The 20095-nt window shown below is 39.5% G+C and overlaps 1 protein-coding gene across 6 annotated transcripts in view; it reads right to left on the reverse strand.

Annotated features, from left to right (window-relative positions):
- The window catches only part of LOC132387457 (1-phosphatidylinositol 4,5-bisphosphate phosphodiesterase beta-4-like), a 536307-nt gene that overhangs the window by 55543 nt on the left and 460669 nt on the right, over positions 1-20095 (reverse strand). For all 6 annotated transcript variants that reach the window (XM_059959817.1, XM_059959814.1, XM_059959818.1 and 3 more), the window contains 3 exons: positions 16326-16441; positions 9509-9584; positions 5848-6023 (listed from right to left, as the gene is read on the reverse strand). In XM_059959817.1, coding sequence (XP_059815800.1) covers positions 5848-6023; positions 9509-9584; positions 16326-16441 — 368 coding nt within the window. The remainder of the gene's footprint in view (positions 1-5847; positions 6024-9508; positions 9585-16325; positions 16442-20095) is intronic.

The raw sequence follows: 20095 nt of genomic DNA on the forward strand, positions 1-20095 counted from the left end.
TACACAGTACCTGCAACAGTTCCTGGTTCTGACAAACTGAGGTGTTCACCCTATTTGACTTGGCATGGTTGCTGACTGAGCTGCTGATATCTTCCAGCCTTGTCTGCCTAAGTTCATATTTCTAGCATTTACAGCATTTTGCTTTTTTTCATCAATGATATGATGGGTAAATGGGATTTGTAAAACTATCATTTGAAACTGTTGAACTCAAGTTGAATTCAGACAGCTGTGATGTGCTCAGTTGAATGATTCAGTATTGTTCCTGGAGGCTAGACTGACCTTCACTGAAGCAATGTAGGAATTCAAAGAGAAATGGATGGGAAAATTAAATTCAAAGGTGACTGGAAGCTTGGAAACAGAATAAAGTGTTTTGCAAATCACCATTATATCCCCTCCTGTGTTCCAGATAACACAAATGTGAAACACGAACCTTTCAGACATGCTGTTAAACTTGTAGGATCTAATTGTACCAGATAAAGCTTAATGTAGACTCATTCACTAAATTCCATTTTTGTATGCAAGGAAACTGAAATAGAAATAATTTTCTCACTTTGTAAAGATACAACAAAACTTTATTCTGCATCATTTCTGTATTTGAAAACTAGGTAAATGTTTGTTATTTCACACAACGTGAGCAAGCCAAGTGGCGAGGGGGAGGGGGAGAATTCATGCACGTTGTAAAGGGGAAAATTCAGAATTGCGGCCCAGTAATGCTGAAACAGTGGCAACATGTTTCTAAGTCATGATATAGTGTGATACAGAAACCTAACAAGAAGTGATGGTCCCAGATGCTCAAATAAAATAAACAAAGCTGGTATTTGTAACGAGAGGAGCAAAGTGATTAGAAACTATTCAGCATATGATGTTCTGCCTGTGGAAATCTACAGATTTAATATGAATGGCAAAATTTGTCACTCATTTTTTGGGTCTTCAAGGATGTCTGTGAAGAGTAAAACATTCAGGTTGTATACTGAATACGTTCTGTGATATAAATCGAACAACTGAAAACATAATGAGTGGCATGTGACTGTCTTCGGTGCTGGGATACCAACTTCATACATTTTTAGTAAAGGACTTGGATGGAAGCTCTGAAGATATGATTACTAAATCACAAAATTAGGGTGAAAAGCAAATTATCAAGAGGATGTAGCAAGACTACAAGGATAGGCTAAGTGAGTGGGCAAAGATCTGGTAAATGTAGTATAATATGGGAAAATGTTAAGCTGTTTATCTGAAAAATATAAAGAAAGAATGGAGAAATTAAACGTTGAGAGATTACAAAACTCCGAGACACAAAGAGATCAATACAGAATCCACAAAAAGCCACAGTACAGATATTCAGAGAAGCAAACAGGACGTAATTGGCTACTGGTAGAGGAATTTAGTAAATAATATGGGGAGGTTATGCTTCAGTTAAATAGGATAGTGCTGAGATCAGAACTGCAGAAACATATTGGTCTTCCAATGCATTTAAAGATAAATGAGAGGAATAGGTATTCTAATGAGTAAAGGCTGTATGTTTGCTGATATCCACTAGAATTGAAAAGAGTGAGAGGTGACTTGATTAAAACATACAAAATCTTGACTGACTGTCCTTCATAGAATGGTTGTAGACTGTATATTTCATCTTATTGGAAAATTCAGAATTCAAGGGCACGGTGCAAAAATAAAGTTGCCCATTTCTTCTAATTAATTTGTTCGCAGAAAGTGCACGTGGGTGGATATCACAGGAGGTAAATGTTGTGATAAGCAGGAAAAATAAGTTAGTGCAGATCAACTAAAACATTTTTCTGGAAGAATCATTTTGAAAAAAAAGGTTATTAAAATGATAGTATTTTCTAGAGATTAGCATTTGTTACAGTTTGATGTTTTTACAGATTTACTTTTTAAAATAGGAATCAAATTATTATGTTTACATGGATGTAAATTCTGGTATAGTGTTCTGCATATGACATAGGCGAGTATTATGGGCATGGTTCTAGTCAAAGAAAATAAAGTCTGATATAAACTTATCTGTAATTAAATTGCAACATGAAATATACTAGGTTGGATTTGGTTTGAAATGCCAATGGGGGTGTGCTAAATTGGCAGTCACTGTAAGTGCCACCAACTGTGGGACTCCTCACTGAACACCAAGGTTCTGATCTTGTTGCCTGCTTTTGATGGGGCTTTGTTGATTTCAGTCTAATGTTGGGACACCGCTTAGAGTTCAGAGAGGAGACATAAGCTTGGGGATTGACCTTCTGAACCAGCACAAGGTTAAACCTGCTGAAGGAACCAAATGTCCATTCATCTCAATGGTGAAGGATGTCTTTGAGGACAAAAGTAAACACATTAATAGAGTTTGTGTTTAACTCATTGATTTTTAACTTATTTTAGGATTTTGCATGTTTTCATTTGTAATAATGTTGAGTTTTTATTATTTCAATTTTCTGTACCTTTTAAAAGAAATATGTCAGGGACTTTTTGAAACATTCATAGTCCCTGACAGTTGGTTAAGCTGGGTCACTACCTAGCATTAACATTTTTTCCCCAACTACTTGTAGGTGAGGCTTATCTTAACCCACCCTTGAAAGGTTCAGTGACTTCACAGGATCACTTCATTTATGCCTGAAGTGGCAGATCTATTTCCTACTTGGACAATGTTTCCCATCCACTCCATAGTGTACTGGTTAGGCACAGGAGTACGTTCAGCCAGAGACTCATTCCACCGAGATGCAACACTGAGCGTCATAGGAAGTCATTCCAACGCGTGGCCATCGAACTTTACAACTCCTCCCTCGGAGTGTCAGACACCCTGAGCCAATAGGCTGGTCCTGGACTAATTTCCACTTGGCATTATTTACTTATTATTATTTAATTATTTATGGTTTTATATTGCTATATTTCTACACTATTCTTGGTTGGTGCGACTGTAACGAAACCCAACTTCCCTTGGAATCAATGAAGTATGTCTGCCTGTCACTAAGCAGACCTGAGGCTATACAGGTAACTCAGTGCAGGCAGCAACTCATAACAATGACAGATTCTAGAATTTTATCCTGAGAACTGTTTATAATTTAAACAGCTTGGAAGTCAGAAATGCAGCTGCAATTCACACAGCAGAAGATGTAGGCGGCCCCAGAGCAGCCAGTAAACCCTTCCCACCAATCTCCCAAATGCTGGTTCATATGTAAGGGCAGAACACAAGCTGGGTATTTCCACTTTGGGGAGGATTTGTCTCATCATTTCTGTTGATGCGTTTTGGATTTGTATGTTCTTTAGAATGTGGTATCTCACTGAAAAATGAAAATTTAATACTGCACAACTTGTTGAAAATTGAGCAGTTTCTGCATTTTAAACTATTTAATTAATGTCAAAAGATGTTAAAGATTGTATTGAATACAATTAAAGGATCAAAGTACTGCCTAATTACAACTTCATGACCAGTTGTATCTTAATCTCCTGAGATTTTAAACTGTGCTTTAATGAAAACTGCAGGTAAGAACAACCTCAATTGTGACAGAATGAGATCAATCATGCATTAAGAGCTATATTCTGGTGCTATTTAGTGTTTGATACATGGCAGGCCTACATTATGTCGGGTTTATGGCTTTTTGTGAAGAATATTTTCATCTTTGTTGATTAGTTTGGTAGAGTCGTGCTTGAAATATTTAAATTAATTGGTACCTCAAGAGCATCAAATGATCAGTATTAAACAACAGATATTAATGCTCAATATTCAAAATGTTCCTGAACAAAGAAATGCTACCTGACTGTTCCTTTATACAAGTCCCAAATACCAGTAATTAAGATACAATTATATAAAAGATCAAAGATAATTTTATTTAATTCAACAGATAATGATATCTTTTGTTCTGCAATGATTAATACAATTTTAGTGTAGTGAATTGGATGACAAACTTCTCTTTAGAACAAAGGTTAGATTGCTGTGGATGAAGGGAGCAGTTAGAATAAAGACTTATATACAGTAGTTAAATTTAGGAATATGAACAAATTGATAAATTCAAAAATGAATTAAGTATCTACAACAGCTCTTTCTTATGCATTTCAGTGAGAATTATTGATATTTTACAATTATACGTAAATTCCAGATTACTTTATTCATGCAATTTTGTTCCTTGTTTCGTAGGCATTTATATCAATGTGGGCGTGGATAGAATAGATAGGAAAAACACATTTTCTCTAAAAAGGAGGTAATAACATGGTTGGGGGTTCTTAGATCTTAAGCAACTCATTGAAGGATGAGAAGGCAATTGAGGAGAAATATTTTTAATGAGACAATGGTGAGAGTGTGGAACAGTACCCAACGAATGAAAAGGCAGAAGTTCTCATCAATTTCCAAAGGTTTTTGCGTATGTACTTGAAGGGCTATATTGGTCTAATGTCAATAGTAAGAAGTTGGATTATGCTAGGAAATTTAGATACTTTGGGCAGAGTAATCTTCTTCTCTGCTATGAAATGTTATGATTTTATAATTTCTAAGGGAAAATTCACATCTGCATCTAATTACATATTTGTGATGTGTTATTCAATAATAATCAGTATTGAACAACACATCCCTCAGTGCTCAATATTCAGAATGTTCCTGAACAAAGAAATGCAACCTGACTGTTCACTTACACAAGTCCCAAATAAATGTGATCAAAAATGATTTCTTTACAATAGTAATTGGGTTTGGAATTGCAGCATTGCTGCTCTACTGGATTCAATCTGAAATTGGATTCATTGTGTAGTGCTACACACACAAACTTTTATCATGTTGTTAAACTCCATTTCACTGTTGTCTTTCAGATAAGTAAATGTGCTGCCCTAATCAGATTTGGCCCTCAAGCAATCCAAGTCCTATTTTAACCGTGAGTGACCTTGCACACGTGAGCGTGTGTTTGGAGGCTAGGCATTTGAATCCTGTTGGTCACGGCACGCACTGAGTAGCAGTTGGGCAGCTGGGGTTGATCCAAAGGCTGTCTGGAGCCCAGTGCAGGAAAAGGTAAACAAAAAGAGCATCAACATTTTTGGTAAAAGGGCCCTACAGCCAGGTTATACTTCAATTCCCAACTGAGTTCTATAGCAAAACTAGCTAAAATTGCAAATCTCCGTTGTAATATTTCCTCAACTCCACGCTTAGAAAGTTGAAATTATTGCATGCACGGCAAACTCATGCGTCAGAACAAATGGGGCTGTTTCTTTGCTTTTACTCAGTACATCTTGAGACCAAGTCATATAAGCTCATAATTATTGTTTAGTTTCCAGCTGTGGGAACATGATCTAAATTTGAAGGGTTGAGGAAAAGAGTAACTTATGAATAGAAAGATCAGTGTCTAAACACATGGCATCAGGTGGATTGGGATGCTTCCTGCATTTCAAACTGACTGGTTTTGACTTATTAATGAGTGGAGATGCAATTATAACATTTTAATCAGTTTATAAATTATTTTTCTTATCCGATACAAGTGTTGTTTTAACATTATTTCAAAGCTATTGTGATTGTGATTTTATTGCACTCTCACTTTGATGGTCTTGTAATAGACTTTAAAATTGTGAGTTAAAGCCAGACATCACTATTCCCCTTAGTTTAATCATTGCCATTAACCAACAGTCTAACTCCTATAACAGCACGTACATTAATAGCAAATATTTATTCCAAATAACCATATCATGACAATGATGGACAACGTAACAGATGACGTCCACAGAAGGATGTTAGAGAATCTTTAATAGGAGGTGCTTTGGTTTTTGCTGCCACTATTAATTTTCGGTAAAGAATCGGATAGTCCAACAACCTTCCAAGGACTGGAGTGCAGTCATAGAAAGTCTAGGCCAAGATGCTTTAAACTTGATACATACCTATCGTGAATAAGTTTGAGATGCTGACTTTGTTGCTCATGCATACTAATGAGCAGTTTCTTTAACAAATCACATTGCTGACTCAGGTGAAGATCCCTTAACTCCTGTTCTTCTGTACAATGCATATTTAACATTTCTGACCACTCTTTGGTCTGTTGAGTAACAATCTCTTTTACCTGTTAAAAGAAATATCATCATTCACGTACCATTTCAACTGAAGTAGATCCACATTCAGTGGCCACTTTATTAGGTCATCTGCTCATTAGTGCAAATATCTAATCAGTCAATCATGTGGCAGCAACTCAATGCATAAAGCATGCAGGCAGGGTCAAGAGGTTAAGTTGTTCAGATCAAACATCAAAATAGGAAAGAAATGTGATCTATGTGAACGACTCTGGAATGATTGTTGGTGCCAGACTGGGTGGTTTGAGTATCTCTACAACAGTCTCTAGAGTTTGCAGAGAAATGTGCGAGAAACAAAAAAAAAACATCCAATGAACAACAGTTCTGTGGGTGAAAATGCTTTGTTAGTGAGAGGGGTCAGAGGGGAATGGACAGGCTGGTTCAAGCTTACAGAAAGACAACAGTAACTGAGATAGCCATGTATTACAACAGGGGTGTGCAGAGGAGCATCTCTGAATGCACAACACATTGAACCTTGAAATGGATACGCTATAGCAGCAGAAGACCATGAACATACTCAGGTACATTCAGTAGCCACTTCATTGGGTACCCACTGAATATATAAAAATGCTAGGGTGCCTGTTGGAATCACCGACTTACACCATATTCACTTAGATATAACACTGTGCTTTGGAGTACTATATGACAGAATTGCTTTTGGCAGATTTTAAGTAGGCACAGACAAACAATTTTCTATTTTACACCCATTTTTCACAGGGCAAATATTCTGATGAAGATTTATGTGGGTGCAGGTAGTGGGAGCAAAAATAACAGGAATATTCTCCAATAAACCACAGGAATGCAAGGTGGCAAGCTATCTACAACTTTTTCTGCTGAATAGGCAGTAGTGGATTGCCAGTTCTACAGAGCAGCTACAGAGAGTGTAATTGAATAAAATAATAAAATTAATCTGGTTTGTTATTGTCAGATGCATGGAGATGCTTAGGAAATCTTGCCTAGCACATTGCTCATACAACTCCACCATGGACATTGGCCAGCCGGCTGTGAAAGGACAGGGGCTGTCCACGGGGTTAACAAACAGTTCCCATAAAAACCCAGAGCTACACAAATGCCAAGGAAACGAAGGATACTAGGAAGACTGGCTACATGTGGGGACAACTTGAAAGACTTGCCCAGGACAGGTGACTCTGGAGAGCTGTCAGTGGCCCATGCCCCAGTAAGGGTGATGGGCTTAAGAAGGATACTGATGAAAGCATTACAGCAGTGTATTGAGGTAATAAAAGGTAAAACAATAGTACAGGGCAGAATGAAGTGTGACAGGTGCAGAGAAAGTGAAGTGCAGGTAGACAGTAAGGTGCAAGGCCATGATGAGGTACATTACAAGGTCAAGTGTCTATCTTATTGTACGAGGCAGATGTTCAATCATCTTATAAGAGTGGGACAGAAGTAGGCTTGAGCCTAGCAATACATGCTTACAGCTCAATATTTATCATATCAAAATCAGTTCTGACCCAAAACATTTATCATGCATGTAATGCTGTCCATTTGTGGTACGCTGAAATTCAGTTCTATTTCTGCTCCTATATCAAACGGTTCTAATGACAGAACTCGAATATCCTAAAGACTCTCCCTCTCAAAGTGAACTGACTGACCAAGTACCCAGGTTAATGAAAGCCATGGTGAAGAACATGAAGACTTATTCAGGTTCTTGCTGGAGTAGGGTAAATGTGCAAGTAAAATCAAAAAGCAACCCGGTCCATTTTGCATTAGAAAGACAGTTGTATACTGCCCTAATTAAACAATCAGGACTTTTTTTTAAAATGAAGAATAAACATTTGTGCGTATGTTCAGTAAATGATCCCACATATTTTATATCAACAGACTTATAAGCATGTTTCTTGCATGATAAGAATAGATCTTGTCGTTTTCTGATTTGCCAGACTTCTTTATAGTCAGAGTAACCTGCTGATGTTAATTGGTAAAATAACTAAGCCTGCAGGTACATATTTTTCAGATATCTAACAGCAGTATTATTACAGCTTAGTTAGGTCAATCAAAAAGATTAAAACACCTTCTTTAGTGCAGTTCAGATTTCTATGAATTTCAGTGCATGATAAATCATCAGCTTCAATTTTTACCCTCCAGAGATAGAAAGTGGATCTAGAATATGGAATTTGCTGTTGGCAATTTTAACCATTAACTTCTCTTTGTCATATAATGCAGTAACAAGTGACTTTTTTCCCTAAAAGCAAGAGAAGTCCAAATGCAAAATACATAAACTTAAACCTTATAGCCTTTCCATAGAATAAAACAAAATTTTTGTAATAACAAAACTAAGTGAGAAGCTTTTAAAAGCCAGCAGAAAGTAATTAAAAAAGCAATAAGCAGAGCAAAGCTGAAATATGAAGAAACTTATGATATTGAAGAAAATATCAAAAGTTTTTTCAGATATACTGTATAAAGAGTAAAAATAGTCAAGAGTGGACAGTGGACCACTGGAAAATAACACTGAAGCAGTAGTAATGGGGAACAATTAAATGGTGGACCAACTGAAAAAATATTCTGCATTAACCTTCACCTTGGAAGACCTTAACAGCATGCCAGAAATTTGACTCCCCCTTTCCATCTTCCTCAATTTAGGTTTTTTAATATTCAATAGCTTTCAATGAGATCAGCCCCATTCTTCTAAATTCAAGTGAATGCAGGTCCAGATCCATCAAACTCTCCTCATAAGTTAACTCTTTCATTCCTGGAATTATTCTTGTGAACCTCCTCTGAATCCTCACATTCTTAGATAAGGGGCCCTAAATTGCTCACAATACTCCACGTGCAGTCTGACCAATGCCTTATAAAACCTCAGCATCAGAGAGCGTCCAGAGGACACTTACAAGAATGATTCTGAGAATGGAGGTTTTAACACATGGGAAGCCTTCGATGGCTCCGAACCTGTACTTGCTGGAGTTTAGGAAGAATGGAGAGGGATCTCACTGAATCTTATTGAACACTGAAAGATACAGTAGACATGGAGAGAATGTTTCCAACAGTAGAAGAGTCTAGGAACAGCGCAACAGTCTCTGAGTAAAAGAGATGTCCCTTTATAACAGAAATCAGGAGGAATTTCTTTAGTGAGACATGGTGAATCTGTGGAATTCATTACAACAGATAGCTATGGAGGCTAAGTTATTGTGTATATTTAAAGTGGAGATTGATAGGTTCTTGATTAGTTAGGGCATCAAAGTTATGGGAAGAAAGCAGGAGAATGGGGTTAAGAGGGATAATAAATCAGCCATGATGCAATGGCAGAGCAGACAATGGGTCAAACGGCTTAATTCTGCTCCTCTGCCTTATGATTACATGCACATTTGGATCTTTATAATGCATGATTGGTTCTTGACTTACTGATGGAATACTTATGGTCCATGCAAATTGAGTTCTTATCTACATTTCAATTTATTCTCCTTCATTACGTATAAAACGCACTTTCAATCTACTAATTTAAAATTCAATATTGCACTACCTTTAATTTGTGGTCTGAAGATAAGGTTTCTATTTTGACCTCGGTTTCTTTCTTCAAATCAACACAATTATTTTCTCTGAAAAATAAGGAAATAAAGTTAATAATAATAAACTTCATATCCTTTTCCATCTGAATCTAAATGCACTGGCTTATCTCAAGTGCATATCAAAAAGCAGTATTATATACAAAGTTCAGAAACACAATAGTCAAGGTATTTAATTGTGTCTGAAAGGTAACAATGCAGTTTCATTTGCGAGAACAATACTGTTAAAAATACTAACAAATATGGCCTATTCAATAGATCCTTGTGTGCTTCAAAACAAATCAGGGAAGGCCAGGTGTAAATTCAGATCACAAGGTGGGAATGTAGAATGGTCGAACGTCAGGTCAGTGGCAATAAGTTATGGTGGAGGGAGGCAGAGGCTGGATATCTTGAGAAAAAATTGTGGCAAAAAAGTGACAATTCTTGTTCACTGACAACCTAGGCATTTAAGATATTGGAAAAGATTTGTAGCTGGGCTTGAGGATGCTGTTGATGAGTGGCTCACCAAGCTGGCTTGCTAGCTAAGTAACATCATCCCACCTCAGCGTCAAGTCGTCAGTCCTGATCCAAGAGCCAATTCATACCTGATCACATGCATCAATCAACGTGGATGATGTTAATCCTACATAAGGGTTGACTAACACAGCCCAGACAACAATTAGCACCTAATCAGATTTTAATGAACCAATCATGGATTACATAATCGGTAACCAACAGAAATGTCACATATACCCATACATACACACACAAATGGACTAATCACAGGACACTGTAGATCATGTAGATCATCAACATTTCATTCCAAGTTGCCTAGCTGGTTAACGAAACATCTGCAAGCCAACGAGCCAGCTCAGCGAGTCACCTAACAAAAACAGTTTAAGCATTTTTAATTATCTATGTCCCATGCAATGATACTATTTAAAAGTCAAACTAGCACTGCATTTCTTACAGTTCTCTGCAGCCTACTTATTCCAGAACTTACTCACATTGAAGTTTGAGTGTTCCTTGCATCTTCAGAGACTTTTCTGCACATTACTTAATTCCAATGTGCACTATAAATTCCTCATGTTAGAAGAAATGAAGATAAGACTATACATGTTTTTATACAATAAAAAGGAAGGACTCATTATCCAAAATGCTATCTACCTATTTCACGGAGACCTATGTCTAAGCAATGTAAATTTCATCATGACAGTTCTGAGACATGCAACTTTTTAAATATAGTCTCAAACTTGTCTTGCATAGGCTTCTCCACAATGACAGTCACAGCCACACAATGTATTTTGGTGATGATCTGGGAATGACTGAGCAATTGGCAATGTACTCAAGTTCTGTGACATTGCTTTGACGCTTACAGTAGCAGTAAGTGTGATAGTCCCATTTTAATACTAGGGCTCTGCTCTGATTGCTAGAGATGGTTGATGGCCAAATGGCGCATTGACGTGAAGAATGTGTGAGGTGGATGGTAATGTGTGAGGTTGTGCAATTAGATCCTTGAATTCTTCGCTTGCAGACCTCAGTCAGCTTGGATTAGCAAAAAGATCCCTCCACAATCTCCATCAGCACAGGAGCACCACAGGGATGTGTGCTTAGACCCCTGCTCTACTCGCTTTACATGTATGACTGGGTGGCCATGTACAGCTCCAACACCATATACAAGTTTGCTGATGTGGGGGGGCTGTATCAAAGGTAGTGATGAATCAGCATACAGGAGGGAGACTGAAAATCTGGCTGAGTGGTGTCATAATAACTTCTCACCCAATGTTAATAAGACCAAGGAACTGTAGACTTCAGGAGAGGGAAACCAGAGGTCAATAAGCCAGTAATCATCGGAGGATCAGAGGTAGAGAGGGCCAGTAACTTTAAATTCCTGGGAGTCACTGTCTCCGTCTGAAGTCCTGTCCTGGACCCATCATATAATTGGAAAGAAAGCACAACAGCACCTCTATTTCCTCAGGAGTCTACGAAGATTCGATATGTCATCAAAAACCTTCGCAAACTTCTATAGAGGTGCAGTGGAAAATGTGCTGCCTGGCTACATTACGGCTGGTATGGGAACACCAATACCTTTGAGCAGAAAATCCTACAAAAGATAGTAGATTTGGCTCAGTACATCATGGATAAAGATCTCCCAACCGTTAAGCACATCGACATGAAATGTTGCTGTAGAAAAGTAGCACCCATCATCAAAGATCCTCACCACCCAGGCCGCGCTCTTTCCTCACTGCTGTCATTGGGTAGAAGGTACAAGAACTTCAGGACTTGTGCCACAAGATTCAAAACCAGCTACTACCCTTCAACCAACAGGCGCTTGAATATTCCTAGTATTCCCACAACTGACAATCTCACTTTAAGGACCCTTTATCTTGTTATTTCATGCTCTCATTATTCATTGCTATTTATTTATATCTGCATTTGCACATTGTCTTCATTGATCCTGTTTATAGTTACTGTTCTATCAATTTGCTAAGCTGCCCATTGAAAAAGGATCTCAATGTTGTATGTGGTGACAGGTATGTACTCTGATAATTAATTTTACGTTGAACTTTTTGATTTTGAAGACATTGGGAGATGGTACTCAATGACAATTGCATTGACTTTGATTGTTCATGGGCTTTTAACTTCTTGGAAGACCATAACCTTAGAGGTGCACTCTTTGTATTCACTGCTGTTTCTGCCTTTTCCCACTGACTATTCGTGGCATGTCTGGACAATTTCTATGGTAGACAACCACATCAACCACTCCAAATTATGCTGAAAAATCCGGCTACTACTTTAATTTACTTTTGGTCATATTGGTCAGCAGGCAGCAAATCTCTATAGAATAACGTCCAGCCCTTGGTATCCCAAGACACCACCATAGATGGAGGCTAAGAAGTGTAGCTGACCAGTTTGAACTTATGTTACCACTCACCAGACTGGATCTCATGGTTCTGCAGCAGCTCACAAATGACGGTGTCAAATCCACATATTTATAAAGGTTAGAGCACAACTTTATTTATTTATTGAGATACAGCATGGAATAGGCCCTTCATGTCTCCTGCAACAGGTTAAACTGCTGCAAATGTATTGTGAGTCCACATTCTCCAGTTCAGCCCCTATTTATGCATTACTCTACTCTACCCATCAGTAGTTGAGTGAATTAAAGGGGGAGGTGAGCAAATACTACCACGTCTCATCGCACTGGCCTAACACTCACTGCTACTGGCTGAGGAAGCAGCACTTTGCTTGCAGTAGAGGTTAGTTTTCAGGAAAGATCTGCACACACAGCAATGTAAAAAGGTTTCCCAGATTAGTCCCAACAGAATAAAGGGTACAATAAGAGGCTGTAGTGAGTCACTGGGCCAATTGCCCTCCAGTCAGAGTTAGGACAGGATATGCAGATACAACTTTCACTCAGAACAAGGTCCGACACAACAAATAATCTGCTGGAAGAACACTGTCTCAGGCAGCATCATGGGGAGGATAGGAATTATTGCAGGCTTCCACCCCCAAAATATCAATAATTCTATTCTTTCCACAGAGATGGTTTAAAATGTGAGATTTTTATCCAGCAGTTTTTTTTTGTTGCTCCAGCATCTGCAGTCTCTTGTGTCTCTAATGCTTCAAACTTTGCAGCAAAGGACTCAGATTTTACCCATCCACTGGCACCGACCTCACAGTTCCCACACTCTACACCTCCTGTTTCTACCTGCTTCCCAGGATCCATAAACCTGTGCAGGTAGACCTATTGTTTCTGTTTGTTCCTGCCCCACTGAACTCATATCTGCATACCTCAACTTGGTTTTATTCCCCCTGGCTCAGTCCCTTCCCACCAACATCCGTGACACTCACATGCTCTTGATCTTTTCAATGTTTTCATGTTCCCTGGCCCTGGTCGTCTGACTTTCACTATGGATGACCAGTCCCTAAACATGTCACCCCACCCTCCAGCCCCATCAGGAAGGCCTCAAAGCTCTCCACTACTTTCTGGACATCAGACCCAACTAGTTCCCCTCCACCACCACTCTCCTCCATCTGGTGGAACTGGTCCTCACTCTAAATAATTTCTCCTTCAGCTCATCCCACTTCCTCCAAACAAAAGGTGTAGCCATGGGCCCTCACATGGGTCCCAGCTATGCCAGCCTTTTTGTCAGCTACGTGGAGCAGTCTATGTTCAAAGCCAACACTGGTATCACTCCCCAACTTTTCCTCTACTAAGCTACATCCACCTCACCAGGGAGAGGGTTCCTCTCATCGTCACCTGCCAATCCTACAACAGGAATCCACCACCAAGCTCATCTTTTCCTCCTGAACATCACCCCCCCCCCCCCACGCCCTGCATCCACATCACCAAGGATCTCACGTGGTTTGTACACACCAACTGTGTGGTGAAAAAGGCACAACAGCACCTCTTTCACCTCAGATGGTTGAAGAAGTTTGGTATGGGCCCCCAAATCCAAAGAACTTTCTACAGGGGCACAACTGAGATCAGCCTGACTGACTGTATCACTGCCTGCTAAGGGAACTGTACCTCCCTTAATTGCAGGATTCTGCAGAGAGTGGTGCGGACAGCCCAGTGCATCAGTAGTTGTGAACTTCCCATGAATGAGGGCTCTTACATGGAGAGGTGTGAAAAAAGGGCCTGTAGGATCATTGGGGACCCGAGTCACCCCAACCACAATCTATCCCAGCTGCTACCATCCGGGAAACGGTACCGCAGCATAAAAACCAGGACCAACAGGCTCATCCACCAGGCCATCAGACTGATGAACTCACACTGATTTGAGTGTATGCTATATTACATTGACTGGCTATAAAAGGTAGAGGATAGCAATGGAAGGGTGCCATTCTGACAGGAAGATTGTGACTAGTGGTGTTCCATAAGGAGTGATGCTGAAACCACTGCTGTTTGTAATAAAAGTAACTGATTTGTTTTTAAAGGAAAATGATGAAAGGTCTTGGCCTAAAATGTCAACTCTTTATAGCTTTCCATAGATGTTGCCTGACCTGCTGAATTCCTCTAGCATTTTGTGTGTTACTCTGGATGTCCAACATCTGCAGAACCTTATGTTTACTAAGCAGTTTTATTTTTCCACATACAGATTGGTAGGTGCTTGTAATGCGCTGCCAGGGGAGGGGTAGAAGTAGATTTGTTTGCTCTCTGCTCCCTGAGGCGGAGTTGGGGAAAATCCCGATGTGTCAACTCATCGCTGACCGTTCTCCTTGGTGAGTAAGGGAGGGGTAGGGCTGCTCTGATGTGACACCGGAGGTGCTAGCTCAGGAGTTACAGGGAAGAAGGGAAGCCCTTCACCTTCTGGGATAAGAAAGCCACAGAGACAATTAATGCAGCAATTTGTGGGAGAGGCATGTATTAGATATAATAGCCTGGTCCTCCCCTAAGGATGTAAAAACCTAATTTATTTGACATGTTGTGAAAATCAAATCCTATCACAAATACATACCTTAATTAACCATTACAATCTGCATATAGTCTGGTCACATGTTAACCATACACTGACATGTGTAGCCACATAATCCTCCATTGCATCCTCCGCAGACATTAGTTATACCTCAGAGAGCACTTCAGCATCTGGGATATTTGAGCCCCAAGGGAATACATGAGACTCTCAGCAGGAAATGAGCTGCTCTAAGACTGTTATAGACTTCTAATGCAGGCAAACGTCCCAAGGAAGAGGACATGATGTAGGAAATGCATTTCGAACTGCAGTAAGATATGGAGATTGCAAATAGTGTTTCTAAGACTCTTATTTCTATTACCCAGAGGTAACTTAGGTTGGACAAAGGTAAGATCAGGGATGTTCTGGGTGGGGGCGTGCGGGGCAGCTGCACTTGTACTTTACTACTGATTGAACAGGTGAATGGAAAATCATAATACCTGAACAACTTTGTTGAAATCTGGATGAAAATACCACCTAAAGCAGTTACGACCTATACTCATGTAAAATTGCTGTTAACCTGAGGATATGGAAGACTTTGTTTATCCATATTCTGTATATTAATACAAACATCCAACAGAAATCTAAATAAAATAATTCAACAGATTATATAAATTACGATGGTCTCATACTGAAAAGAATCCTGTTTGAGCTAAGCCAACATCCCAGTTCTAGCTCAGCATACATTTTGTATACCATGACCAAGTATAAGATCACTTCTAATGCATCAGTTAACACAAATGGTGCAATATACTTTTCCCCAGAAATCTTAAGCACAGGCCAAAGATATGCAAATAACTTCCATCAAAATCACAGCATGAGATAAAACTCTAAATGGGATTATTCTTTCAGATGTTCCACAGAGTCTGCATTGTAGATCATTTGCTGCAACTGTGTTTATGCTTCTTAAAAAATAATTTCCACTTCTCTCTATCTAACCACGGCAGCATGGTTTCATTAGTTTCTTCCCGACGGGTATCTTGCATGCTATCAAGACCAATATGCTGCTGGCACTTTTCAAAGGGTCTGCTGTTTATGGGCAATGCAGGACTGTTTCAGATTAATCTGAATAGAGGGCATAGTAAGCAGCTGGAGAGATAAAATGCACGAAACTGCTCTAAGTTCTCCATGCTATATTCAATCCTTAACAGTTGCTGCAGCATCTGGGAGATAATCCTTTGGATTAAATTCATAAATAGCATGTGCCCTGTTCTTCTTCACTTCAGCTGCTTCCCTCAGCATATAAAATGCAGAGCTGCTTGGTTACATAAGTACAAGATATCTTCTGTGTCGTGTACGCACTTACTGAAGAATATCATTTCATTAAGCTCCTTACCCCTTTTTCTTGATTGCCTTTTCTAAGTTCTTTTCTTGGGTTAATTTCTCCTTGTCATGCTGCGCCACCAGCTTGTCCACTTGCGTACAATGTGATTTCTGAGTGGCACTATGTTCCTGGAATAAAAATAGTCTCAAATGAACAAAAATCAAACGAAGAATTGAAACTAAATGATTTCAACATTTTAATATTAAAAAGTGTTCAGTAACATGCTGAAAGAACTGATACACACCTATATAATGAATTGCTTTAGATTTATGGTTGTGAAAACCTAAATGTACAGAGCACTGATCTGTGTATATATTTCAATTTGACCACAAGATATAGGAGAAGAACTAGGCCATTTGGCCCATCAAGTCTGCTCCACCATTTCATCATGGCTGATCCAATTTTCCTCTCAGCCTCAATTTTCTGCCTTCTCCCCATATCCCTTCATGCCCTGCTAATCAAGAATTTATCAGTCTCTGCATTAAATGTACATAAAGGCTTGGCCTCCACATCTGGCTAAAGAAATTCCTCCTCATCTCCATTCTAAAAGCACACCCTTCTATTTCTGAGGCTGTGTCCCCTGGCCTTAGACTCTCCCACCATTTTAAATATCCCCTCTATCAAGGCCTCTCACCATGCGATGGGTTTCACTGAAGTCATCCTTATTCTTTTGAATTCCACTGAATGCAGACCCAGAGACATCTATTGCTCTAATATTCTCAAATGCCATATATTTTACATTAAACATAGAAAACCTACAGCACAATACAGGCCCCTTTCAGCCCACAAATCTGTGCCGAACATGTCCTTACCTGAGAAATTACCTAGGGTCACCCATAGCCCTCTATTTTTCTGAGCTCCATATACCTGGCCAAGAGTCTCTTAAAAGACCCTATTGTATCTGCCTCCACCACCGTCGCTGGCAGCCCATTCCACGCACTCACCACCCTCCGCATAAAAACTTACCCCTGATATCTCCTGATAAATGCTGAGATTTTAAAAAGATCCCTCATAAAGTGAAAGCATTTTCTAAAATATCTTTTCTAGTTAGCACTATGCTGGGTTTTCTATATCATGCTCTCATCCCCAAGTCAATGGAACTGAAGATGGAAAGGGGCGTACAAAGGACAACCAACATCAGAGTGGTTATCTATCACCATCACCAAAGACAATTATTCTTACTCAAAATAATTAAATCTGGGCAATTAAAGTTCAAAGTTCAAAATGCACTTATGATCAAAGTATGTATACTATATACAACCTTGAGATTCGTCTCCTTACAGGCAGTCACAAAACAAAGAAACCCAATAGAACCCATTAAAAAGGTAAGACTGTCAAACACCCAATGTGCAAAAAAAAAACCCAAATCATGCAAGCAATAAAAGTAAGCAAATAACTTTGAGAACTGAAGTTCACAAAAGTGAGTCCACAGCCACAAAGCCAGTCACAGCCAATCCAGGAGCCTGTTATTTGTAGGCCGCAGCCTCAGTTCAGCACTGAGGCGAGGAAACCTCACAGAGCAGCGAGCTAGACACCGGACCATTCCTCTCCTCCAGCCCCAAGACTCTGACTTTTTCAATCTGGCATGGTGCTTAAAGTGGCCAAACAGCAGGTCATTCCTGGCCCTTTGACCTGGGCCACCCTGCCTCAATTCACCCCATACACACCACACCACAATCGTCCTGCACATGCGAGACTTGAGTTCACACTGCAAAAATGCCAGGTTCTACAGGCAGTTCAAAAACTCAGCTCCAAAAGGGAAGTTACAGGCTATTGATTGCAGTGATCATTTCCAAGAGAAAGTGTGAATAATAAAGTAGGTAATAGTTGTGCTTGCTGCCAGCATGTCGTCACTGTGCTTCGCCTGCGCAATCTTAAACCAAAATTAAATATAAATATTTACCAATGCATCCCCATTGAATAATTGCAACTCACAAACAGGATACAATTCAAAACAGTTTAAAAAGAATCCTTCCTTCATTTAGTGTTCAAAGTAAATTTATTATCAAAGTACATACATGTCAGCACGTACAATCCTGAGATTTGTTTTCTTGCGGGCATACTCAGTAAATCAAAGAACCATAATAGAATCAATGAAAGATCACACCTAGCAGGGTGGACAAACAACCAATGTACAAAAGACAGCGAACGGTACAAATATCAAAGAAAAAAGAAATAACAGTATGTACAAATTAGCAATAAATAGAGAACGTGTGATGAAGAATCCTCAAAAAGAAGTCCAGAATCAGAATCAGGTTTAATATCACCGCCGTATGTCATGAAATTTATTGTTGTGCCGCAGCAGTACATTGCAAAACATAATAATAAAAACTAAATCACAGTAAGTATATTTTTTTTAATTAAATTAAATAAATCATGCAAAAAGAGTAAAAAAAAAGGAGTGAGGTATTACTCAAGTTCAATATCCATTTGGAAATTGGAAAATTGGATGGTAGAAGGGAAGAAGCTATTTCTGAATTGTTGAGTGTGTGCCTCCAGGTTCCTGTACCTCCTTCCTGATGGCAGCAATGAGGAAAAAGGCACGCCTTGGGTGGTGAGGGTCCTGAATGAGACATTGCTCCTTGAAAATGTCTTGGACGTTGGGGAGGCTGGTGCCCGTGATGGAGCTGACCTGAGTTCATAACTTTCTGCAGTTTATTTTGAACCTCTGCAGAGGCCCCTGCTCTATACTGGACAGTGATGCCGCCGTGTGAATGCTCTCCACGGTACATCTGCAGGAATTTGCACTTGGCTTTGGTGCCACACCAAATCTCCTCAAACTCCCAATGAAATATCACCACTGCCTTGCCTTCTTTATAACTGTATTGTTATGTTGGGACCAGGATATAGTCTTAGAGGTACTGACACGTAGGAACTTGAAATTGCTCACCCTTCCAATTCTGATCCCTCAATGAGGACTGGTGTATATTCCCTCATCTTACCCTTTCTGAAGTTCACAATCAATACTTTGGTCTTACTGATGTTGAGTGCAAGGTTGTTGCTACAACAGCACTCAACCAGCTGATCTATCTCACTCTTGTATGCCTTCTCATCACCATTTAAAAGCTTGCCAAATATAGCTGTGTCATCATCAAATTTATAGATGGCATTTGCACTGTGCCTAGCCACACAGTCATAGGTATAGAGAGAGTAAAGAAATGGGCTAAGCACACATCCCTGAGGTGCGCCAGTGTTGATTATCAGTGAGGTGGAGATGTCAGTCCTGATTTGCACAGACTGTGGTCTCCTGGTGAGGAAGTCAAGGATCCAGTTGCAGAGGGAGGTACAGAAGCCCAGGCTTTGGAGCTTTTTGAACCGAGCTGTACGAATGATTGTCTTAAATGCTGAGGTTTAGTCAATAAATAATTGCCTAGCTTAAGTATTAGCATTGTACAGATGATCCAAATTTGCTAATGATACAACCATTGTTGGTAGAATCTCCAATCCTGTATGAGAGGGCTACAGGAGTGAAGAGCCAATGAGATCACATCTACTGTAAACCTTTTGTGGTGATAGTAGGCGAATTGCAGTGAGTCCTGGTCCTTACTTAGGCAGAAGTTGATTCTAGCCATAACTAACCTCTTCATTACTTCATTACTGTAGATGTGAGTGCTACTGGACAATCATCGTTAAGGCAGCTCACCTTGCTTTTCTTGGGCAGTGGTATGACTGTTGCCCTTTTGAAGCAGGTGGGAACTTCTGACTGTAGTGAAATGTCTCTGAACACATCTGCCAGTTGGTTGTCACAGGTTTTCAGAGCCCTACAAGGGTACACCAAGTTG

This window comes from Hypanus sabinus, unplaced genomic scaffold (assembly GCF_030144855.1).
Source record: "Hypanus sabinus isolate sHypSab1 unplaced genomic scaffold, sHypSab1.hap1 scaffold_188, whole genome shotgun sequence".
In the NCBI taxonomy this organism is placed as follows: domain Eukaryota; kingdom Metazoa; phylum Chordata; class Chondrichthyes; order Myliobatiformes; family Dasyatidae; genus Hypanus; species Hypanus sabinus.